This window comes from Populus euphratica, unplaced genomic scaffold (assembly GCF_000495115.2).
Source record: "Populus euphratica unplaced genomic scaffold, PopEup_1.0 scaffold2212.1, whole genome shotgun sequence".
Classification (NCBI taxonomy): Eukaryota; Viridiplantae; Streptophyta; class Magnoliopsida; order Malpighiales; family Salicaceae; genus Populus; species Populus euphratica.
Genome location: NW_011502036.1, coordinates 1 through 10,606, shown reverse-complemented (window position 1 = coordinate 10,606; position 10,606 = coordinate 1). Strand labels below are relative to the sequence as shown.

Here is a 10,606-nt window from a genome sequence, read left to right as displayed (position 1 = left end):
TATTATTCTCTTTATAAACATTCAGTCATTTTATCCATACTTTGAAGATCAATTAGGGTTTTTAATTATCAAAATACTAAGTGACGACGCTAAACCTTTTTAATTGATAAAGGACAAAAAATATTTGTTCTTTCCATATTGTTCAAAAGACATGATACAGGAGGATGATTATTGCAATACAGCATACATGTAACAAAATAAAAACTTAATGTTAAATAATAAATTTAAAAAAAAAGGAAAAAAGGTAGATCAAGTGCTCAAACTTGGGTGGCCTAACATGTATGGCCTTTATAAAAACCTAGATGTGCGGCCTTGCTTGTGCCTTTTTTTTCCTCGAATTAAATAGAAGATGTGTCATCCACTTATTTTTTGTTTTTTAAAAAATAGAAATAGACAATGCATCTCTCTAGTTCATCTCTCCCTGGTCTAATTGGCTAGAAAGTCAAGTATTTGATTTACTAGAAAAAAAAAAACTTGTTTTCAACATTTTTTGCTTGAAAACACTTAAAAAATACCATAGCGCCTCTATAAATTTTTTTGTGGCACTAATTTAGCAAAAAGTTGGTTAAATAAAATGAAATATCAACTTCAATCAAAAACATTTTTTGAGCCTCAATCTACTTTTTCACTCAACATCAAGGATTACAACCACACCAATGAAGCTCTCCTTGCTTAATAAATACCATTAATACCAAGATCAACCATCTTTTTTAATAAAATACGATCAACTAATGCCTTTCTTTCTTCTTCTTTTTTAAGGAACTCTTCTTTCTCCTCTCTCAAATTGAGAAACAAATATGTGAACAAAATGAAGTTCTAAGTTAAAATGTAAAATCTTCATGCTAAAGAGTTAAAATCTTCAAATCCTAAAGTCTAATTTCTTAGTAAAGATGCTAGATGAATACTTAAAAAAAAAGGAAACTACTACTTTTTTTCCTTTGGCAATTTTGAAAACAATCAAATTAATATTTTTTTCAAAATAATCAGAACAATCATTATTTTTTTAAATTGAGTATCAACCCAATATAAAAAACATTATTGACACCACAATAACCCTGATGAAAACAAAAAATATTTTTTTTTATTAATCTCAATCCCAAATCAATATAACTTATAAGGATAAAATTAAAAAAAATAATACATCAATAAAACTACCAAGAAAAAAAATTAAAGCCCCAAGAAAAAAATGACAAACACCAAAGAATTAAAAACATAAAAGGGAATTCTTAATTTTTGTTTTGTAAATAAGAGAACTGATTTTTTCCTCCAAAATTAAGCAGATCCTAATGTCAATATTTATTTGACATTTGGATAACCTAATGAAAAGTAAATCAAAATAAACTATCAAGTCTAATTCTTAATCAATGCAATTTGTAATGATAAATTTGTTTTAAAAAAATTGACAACCAATGGAGAACATTGTTCCAATTTATAATGTTTTATGGAAAAAAATGTTTTTTCCCACATTTTTTAATAAATTAATTATACCGTTTATAGAAAAAAAACTTTATTTTATATAAAACAAACCTACAATTTATAAGAAAATAATAATTCTTATGGATACATGATAAATTAATATTAATATACATAAAATAAGTAAATATTTGTACTTATAACCATAGTTATCAAACCTAGCCTAGTCCTAGGTTTCATGGGTCAACCTAGAAAAATTAAAAAAATATTTAAAATTTTAATATTTCATATGAATTTTTTTTTTTTTAAATTCATATGAATATAAACTATATATGTTGTAAATAATAATGTTTAAATGAATATGTTTTTTAAATTATCCTTGACATGACCAACGAGTTGATGTCTTCTTCCAAGTATAGGAATGTCGAAGTAATAAATAATCCGACAAAATTGGGGTAGAACCACATAGAAGTAATAAATAATCCGACAAAACTGGGGTAGAATCACATAAAAGTTAATTGTACAAACTATAAATAAATAAATAAATAATAACAGAAAAGGAGTTGAAGATAGTTTTGAGATGTGATATTGATGTAATGATTAAACAAAAATAAAATAATTATCAAGGTTAGAGAAACTAATAATGGTATTTCAAATAAGTTTAGTATAAACTCTTTTTATTACTCAACTAGAAACTACACACAATGGAGATTCAATCAGATTATAAATTATTAACATGATTACATTAGTTATTTAATTTTATCATTTAACATTTGGTTTCATTTAATTTTTATATTAAATATAGTCCTCTTTATTTTCATTACTATTATTGATTTAATTTTATTCTTTAATATTTAATTTTATTTTTTAAATTTGATCACCTTTATTTTAATTGTTATTTTTTTTTGCTTTTAATATTTTTTTAATGATTTGTTTTCAATTTCATGTATCGGTATTTAATCGATTATGGATCTTGCTTTGTGATTTTTATTTTCCCTTCTATAGGGTTAATCCTAGTCTAATAATCTATCATGATTTTTGAAAATTAACCAAAATTGACTTTAGCCATTTTGTTTGTCATTTTTAAAATTATTATTTTTTCTCAATTTTATTTTTTGACAAAAGGTTGTTTAGAGATTGGGGTTTATGATTTTTTCACTTTCCTCTCTAAAGGATTATTGCAATATCATGTCCTAAGTCATAGGCTAAGTGAATTAAGTCAAGATTTTTTTTTCTCATTGCTTTTTTATATAGGTTTTTTTTAACAATTTCATCCACTAGGATTGAGTTGTATGATATTTAAGTTTTATTACTTTACTTAATTTACTTTTTATAAGGTTATCTCAATCTTACAACTATGTAATATATTTGGTGGATTAACTCGGGTGGATTCAAGTTGACTTTTTTTTTTAATTTTATCTTTTAATTTTTGATTTGTTAGAAATGAAGCTTAGTATTTTTTTTCATTTTGTTTTTTGTAAAGTTATCACATTCTCATTTGTTTTCTTTGTTATCGAATATTTGAAGGATATATTTTAATAGTATTAGCAATTTTTTTTTTTAAGTTGATCATTGCATAACTATTTTCAATTTATTTATTGTTATTGCTAATTTTTCAAAAGTATATTGTTAAATTAACTATATTTATTATTAAGTCAAGTTGAGTAAATGATTCAAATTTTAAATTTTTTTATTTTTTTAAATACAGTGTAGTTGCTTCAAAAAAAATTATATGTTAAGAAAAACATCATCTAACCGATAGCACAGTGCTTGACAATAATATAGTTAACAACACTACAACAAAATATTGCCAGATAAGCACGCTTGAAAAACCAGAATTCGTGCAATCACAGAAATGAGAGTTACTCCAGTACTCCTCACACATGGTCTAGAATAGGAACCCTTGTTATTTATATATATATATAATCAACGGATTCAACAATCACAGAAATGCATGTTTTGACTTGAATAGGCTAAAATACCAAATCTACCCTTGACACTGGCCTCCCCAGCCCTCATATTTTATGTATCCTATATATATATATATATATATATATATATATATATATATTATTTATGTGATGTCATATATTACTGAAAATTTGAGTCTATGAAAATAAACCTAAAGCTGTGATTTTAGGATCAAGTCCCTCATTTTACAAGTCGTGGATGGCAACTCAGGAACAAATGCGAAGACTATTTCTACCTTCTAAGATCTATGTGGGTCCAGTTTACCAGGTAGAGTCAATATTGAGACTTGACCTCAGCCCCTCAAGACTTTATTAAATATCGTTTGTTCACGTCCAAAATTAACTTCAAACTGCTATGATCATAATTTCCTCTGTATTGCAAAACCAGAGAGTAAAAGGGGCTGTAGATAATGGTAGAGAAGGCCATGAGCATGAACAACTGTCAAGGTCATATTAGCAGTACTAATTATAAAGATGATGGCGTTGAAGAAGCTCAACTTCCAGGGTTTCGATTTCACCCAACAGATGAAGAGCTTGTTGGGTTCTATCTTCGTCGAAAGGTGGACAAGAAGCCTCTCAATATCGAACTCATCAAACAAGTTGATATCTACAAATATGATCCATGGGATCTGCCAAGTATGTTGTCTCGTTCCAGCCTCTTAATTATATTTTACAAAACATATCTCTTTTTTATTAAAAAAATAAAAGAAATTAGGGTTTGAGAAAATAAACTAATAAGAACTTGATGCATGGATTAATTAATATAATGTATATTTTAAGTAATCATTTTATTATTTCTTAAGAATTTATAGTTTCATGAAGCTGCCTAGCAAGCTAACACACTTTTCTCAATCTAGCTAGCTAGGCTGCTTTCGAACTTGATTAGTTTCCTAGATGGCTGTGCCACTGGAACAGTTTGTTTAACTCGATTTTCTAGCTATAATTAATCAATCCATTTTAAGTCGTTTTCAAGTTCAACAAGTTCAAATTATGGTTATACATGTCATAAATATATCTTGATCTGAAAAGGTATACAGAATCAGTTGGGGTTTTCTAGCTTATCAATGGCAGAATATAAGAGCACACACGTAATTATATACATTTTTTTTTTTTAAAAAAAAGAAAGAACAAAACAAAAACGGTGAAACACACCTCTTTACGCCTTCCCTTAGCTTGCAGAAGAAAAAACTAAGAGACGATAATTTCAGTTCTTCCTCGAGAAAAAAATCGCTGGCAAAACGATGTTGTATAAACCACTTGTTATTGCATGCCATCTTCTCATTCATTTTGCTGCAAATGTTTCTCTCATTTCACTGGTATATATTCATGTAGAGCCAAGCAGTGTGGGAGAAAATGAAGGATACTTCTTTTGCAAAAGAGGAAGAAAGTATAGGAATAGCATAAGACCTAATAGGGTGACAGGGTCTGGATTTTGGAAAGCAACTGGCATTGACAAGCCGGTATATTCACTAGGAGGAGAAGGCCGTGACTGCATTGGACTCAAGAAAACACTTGTTTACTATCGCGGAAATGCAGGAAAAGGCACCAAAACCGATTGGATGATGCACGAGTTTCGCCTTCCGGCCAGTGATAACAACACCAGCTCCACTGCCATTGCCAAAGCTGAAATATCTCCCCAAGAAGCTGTAAGAACATAAACTAACAACCATGAGTTATACATGCTAGAGTGTTTAATTAAGTCTTTTTATTAAATTCTCTTGCTAATTCGTGTTCTTCGCTAAATCAGTAATTACTAATGATATTAATTATTTTACCAATGTATCATCTCTTACAGCACATTAGGGGGGGTGGGAACTCTTAGTATATCTAGTATTCCTATGCTTGTGTTAGATTGTGATACTCCTATGTTCCTTTCTATTATACATGTTCTATTAGGTTACGTAAATTTAAACTACCAAATTTCAAATTAATTAATAAATATGTTTAAGTGCATGAAAGAAATAACAAATTAACTATTTATTATTAGTTTTCTCTTAGCTAATCTCGGTCATTAGATTCAAATACTGCTGGATTTCTTTTCCGTTAACCGATCGAATTTAGTTCAATCATCCCACCCTGGCACTGCACATAGTATTGTTATTGCCTTCCTCCTGAAATAATGTTTTTCTGTAAGGAAAGAATACTCTTTTTGCAGTACCGAGCATGTTTCTAGCTAGTTATATAGTTTGTTCATCTTGTGTTCACATGCATGATGAATAGATTAAATCGCCTATCGCTTTAATTTCAAACGACGGTCCATATATATCATTTTTATCATGGGATCGATAATAGAGTTCATGGTAATTGGGTTCTGATTCTGTTTTTGCTTTTGCAATTCTTTTGTTGATTGTTGACAGGAAGTATGGACACTCTGTAGGATTTTCAAAAGGAATGTGTCATACAGAAAATACACACCGGATTGGAGGCAATTATCAACCAAATGTCAACAACCACCAATTGACACGAGCTCCAAGATATGCAGTCCAGTCGATTCTAATTACAAACAAGAAAGCTACGTCAGTTTTGGCGCTCCACTCAATCAACATTACGATAATAAGCCTACTGCTGGTAGTCACGCCATCGAAAGGAAACCACTGCATTTGGACCAGTTGAGCCACATAGCTCAGCCACCATCTATGGCTTCATCCTCAAACATGTCCAGCCCGTATATGCATGAGATTTTTACACATGGGGACTGGGATGAGCTTAGATCAGTTGTGGAGTGTGCTTTTGATCCTTTTCTTATGTGAATATTCGTGTAGTTATAATAATGATAGGTATAGGGACTAAAACAAGCTAGTTAATTGGTTTTGTTATATATATACATGGCACTGAAAGACATTAATATTATGTTTACCATGAACTTAACTTCTTTTGTTTTGAAGGGTTTTGCTTTTCTGTTTCTTTCCTGGATGTTGAATGGAAATTTAGTTGGTTTTGAGATTCTTGAGATTGTTTTTCTTTTTTGGAATTTTCATATATAGTTTATTGATGAGATCAATTCTCCTTTCATTACACTAGCTATTTGGATGATCCATTACACCTTAAATTACAGTAAGAGATTTCATATCCCTGCACTAGCTACATGGTTGGTTCTTTGAAAAAGAATTATCCCATACCTTAAAACCTTTTTCCATAAAATTGATGTACATTTTGATATTCAAGTTTGAATATTATAGTATCTGAAAACATACTTAGTGTCTGAGTAGGTCGTAGGATCGATAACATCAATCTTGTATTTTGAATTACCTCAACCCAAGCATATAAATATTACATAAAAAAATGGGTTATAAATCAAGGAGTTTTTTGTTTTAAATAAAATAAAGATTTGTATTAACTTATGTATATCATAATTAATTATATAAGTTTTAAAATTAATAATCAAATTTTAGTAATCTTAAAATTTATAGAATTCAAATTTATAATTTTTAAAAAGTAAATAAATTTAATTAATTAAACTATATTCAATATAGATAGATTTTTCATACTATTCACCGATGGTTGAAATTAGTAATCGATCCTCTCTTTCCTTTGAACGCTTCGAATACAAGTGTAAAAGTATTTGGAAGATGAAAGTGGTTTTTGTTAGTTTAAGAACCTCCTCGACGATTCGTAGTTATGACAACGAACTTTATGACTAGAGCTATCTAGTACAGGTGTCATATTAATTGCTCAATGAACTACATGGCAGCTGGTTGCATTTTCTGAATATGCAGGACGATTGACCATGAAATCTGTGAAGCGATTACTTTGGCCATATGGTAGGTTTGCTTGGAAAATGCTAGAAAGAAAAAGAAAAAGAACGAGGAGAAAAATAAAAGGAAAAGCTCTACTTCCAGGGGATGACTAGACTTGCAAGGAGACATCTAAAATGCAGCATTCTTAGCATATATATATATATATATATATATATATATATATATTGAAGGGTTGAAATTTAAAAGAAATATCCAGAAAATAATTGAAATTGATTAAATAATTGAAAACTTAAAAGCCAATGACAAAATTGTAAAATGTGCAAACATATTAGGATATAAAAAATACATTCAGAGATGAAATTGTGAAGAAATATTAAGAAAATTATTGAAATTGGATATATAATTAAAAATTAAAAAGCTAAGGACCAAATTAAAAAAACAAAGAAATTTAAGGACCATTTTAATGCAGATGCTATTGAAAATAATTTAGTTGAAATTGATTAAAAGTTAAAAATTCAAAGAAATTCAAAAATCCATCCAATTTAAGGAACTTATCTTTAAACATAAAAATTCTATTGAATCAAATAATGCATTGTTTGCAACATGATGCCATTTCACAACAAAAACAAAAGTCAAAGCACCAAAATGATATTGTTTTGATATATAATCAAAATAATGCTTCTTCTCCTATGCATGATAGCTTTGTAACTTTCTTTTATCTTGGTTTTGACTTAAATTTTTTTATTTTTTCTCTCTTCCAAAACTCCTGAAAATGCCAAACAATAAACCTTTCCCTTTCTTTACATGTGCACTATATTTGTAGTAAAAAATACATATTTTGACTCTTTAAAATTGATACAAAACTTATGTAAAAAAATAATCTAAACATAACCAAAATATAGAACCATTATAGAGAGTCGAGATTGACCTAAAAGAACTAACGGTCATTATTGTCGTATGTATGAGGTGTTGCGATGATCATACTTTGGATTGGGATAGTCAGGAATGATGTGGGTGGAAAAGATAAAAAATTCTTAAACAAACTAGGTTCTTCAACTTCAAGACCAAAAGTATTGATGCGCTGCGATTAGGGAAATGCTTACTTCATAGATGCTTCCCATTTTAGTTCACCTTTATTGTTGAAGAAGGAGCACCATTGGACATAACATTGGAATTGTCATGCCCTCAAGAATAATAGCCTAAAAGCATCATTCCCTAGGTGGAATAATCTAGATGAGATGTGAATATTTACTAGAATTGAGTATGGAAGTAATGGAGCAAGAGGCGTGTTGAGTTCGTGAAGGGTAATGTCATTAGCCATATTATCATTAGAACATCCTCAGAACAATAAGTGATCACGAATGCTTAGTGAAACACATATATTGTTAGAAAAGTTGTGATACGACTAAGAGATTGATGTCTTCTTCCAAGTATAGGAGTGTTAAAGTAATAAATAACTCGACATTACCGGAGTCAAACCATAGGAGGTTAATTATATAAATTATAAATAACAATAGCAACAACAACAATAATAATACTAATAACAACAATAACAATAATAATAAGTTAAAGAGGACTTTATGATTATAAGATTAATGTCAGGATTAAACAATGATAAAAAAAAATATCAAGGTTAGAGGATCCACTAACGGTATTTCAAATAAGTATAGTATAAACTCTTTTTATTACTCAACCAGAAACCACACACAAAGAAGGTTCCAATCAGATTATAAATTGTTAATATGATTACATTAGTCATCTTATTGGATTAATACTAATACTTGTAAATCTCGTCAGACATTCATGATTATAATTTTATGTTAATAACAAATCAAATTCCTTTTATAGCATAGATGTTGGTTATACCATACGGTATAGGCTATGAAAATGTTAAGTATTTGTTGTACCAAGTGTTATATGACATAAATCTAGATTAACCATTTAACAAACAAAGTATTAAGAGAGAAGAAGATAACAAATATAAAACATGTTAATATCAAATATTAAAGTCCATGTTGAGTTTACACTATACCTATTATTACACCATAGTGTAACCTTTTCACTCTGACATAATAAACTTAACTAAACATAATGAAAGAAGAGAAACATAAATAAACAAGATAAAAACATAAATAAGATATAAGTTAACTAAGTAAAGGAAAGGAAATGAAAAGTATCAACAAGAGATTAATGAAAGCAAGACTTAAGCATTATAAAAAAAATATAAAGAAAAAGAGTAAAAACATGATCTTAATCTGAAAACCAAGATGCCTAAATTTATGACGAATGCCTCTTTTTATAGGCCAAAATTGAGAACTATTGATTTGTTGACTAATTGTTAAGTGGGTCGCTAACTCTTGACTTGGTAATAATCCTTATCTTCTTGTCTAAACAAAACGTCATTGTTAACGTTAGAATTCAAATGGACTTGAATCATGAAAATTCTAGAAAATTATCTCAGATTTCTAACAAAAAAAAAAGTTAAGGTCATTTGGACTTCTAGAACTCAAGATATGGGCTAAACATTGGATAATGTCTAAGCTGTAGGATAAATTCAGACTTCTCCATTATCTTAACAACAAAATTGAGTCTTGACTTCCTATAAATGTTTTAGGCCTATATCTTAGCTTTCTAACCATATAGACCAAATTGAAATCCAAGATCTATAACTCTAGATATGACTCAATAACTTAATAGTGTTTCAGTTTAAACTAAACTAGCATCTCTTTTCTAAGCTTCACCCTCTATTTGTCTTCTCAGTTTCAGTAGTTGAACTCATCAACCAATCCTTTGATTTATATAACACGCCTACAATTAAGATGAATATTTATCATAAATTAAAGGTATATTAAAGTATCAGACTTGTTATTATAAAACATGATTTAGTTAAAGAGTTATTGATACTTTAAGTGCAAAATATTGATATAAAACCTTAATAAAAATATACTTTTAAGTGTTAATCACATGCCCCAACCAATTTATTACTAGTCCCTAGTAATCAAAATGTTAAAATAGAAAAACCAATTTGTATGTTCTGCAAAGTAAGGCATTCATCATTTAACTTACATAAATCTATTCAGATAAACAAACTCTCATTAAATTTATATATCTACTTAATACCTCTTTACCAAGATACTAATAAACCTTTTTTTTTGTACTCAATATATTAATACATAGTTATGAGGCTTTACTTGGGCAAAAACATAATTTTGTTCTAATGTTTAAGGTTAACTTTCTTGAGTTAACATTTTTTTTTTCTCTTTTTTTGAATATATATACATATAACACAATACATCTTTAACTCATGTAATGAGCTTTCAGTTAATGACTCCTAAACTAGTTGGTCTTAGGGTATTAAGTGTTGAAACACCCCTTCGAGCTTAATAACTCAAGTTGTAAATACTAATATGTAAATAGTTAAAATTTTTATTCTCATAAGCTTTTGTCCTCAACATATGTAACAAGTATTGAACCAATAGCTCCTAAGTCAGTTGACTTTAAAGTATTAGGCGTTAAAATACCCCT

At 28.6% G+C, this 10,606-nt stretch overlaps 1 protein-coding gene across 1 annotated transcript; it reads left to right on the top strand.

Moving 5' to 3' along the window:
• The first annotated feature begins 3,743 nt into the window (after positions 1 to 3,743).
• LOC105118764 (transcription factor JUNGBRUNNEN 1-like) lies at positions 3,744 to 6,268 on the top strand. Its single transcript, XM_011016790.1, has 3 exons — positions 3,744 to 4,019; positions 4,716 to 5,029; positions 5,741 to 6,268. The coding sequence occupies exons 1-3, from the start codon at positions 3,794 to 3,796 to the stop codon at positions 6,131 to 6,133; spliced, it is 933 nt and encodes a 310-aa protein (XP_011015092.1). The 5' UTR covers positions 3,744 to 3,793; the 3' UTR covers positions 6,134 to 6,268.
• Positions 6,269 to 10,606: the final 4,338 nt, after the last annotated feature.

What these genes read in the sequence shown, in the direction of transcription:
- LOC105118764 (XM_011016790.1), top strand. Translation starts at nt 3,794, where the DNA reads ATGGTAGAGAAGGCCATGAGCATGAACAACTGTCAAGGTCATATTAGC. An exon ending in TGATCCATGGGATCTGCCAA is followed by an intron (nt 4,020 to 4,715) that starts GTATGTTGTCTC and finishes ATATTCATGTAG; the next exon opens with AGCCAAGCAGTGTGGGAGAA. An exon ending in AAATATCTCCCCAAGAAGCT is followed by an intron (nt 5,030 to 5,740) that starts GTAAGAACATAA and finishes GATTGTTGACAG; the next exon opens with GAAGTATGGACACTCTGTAG.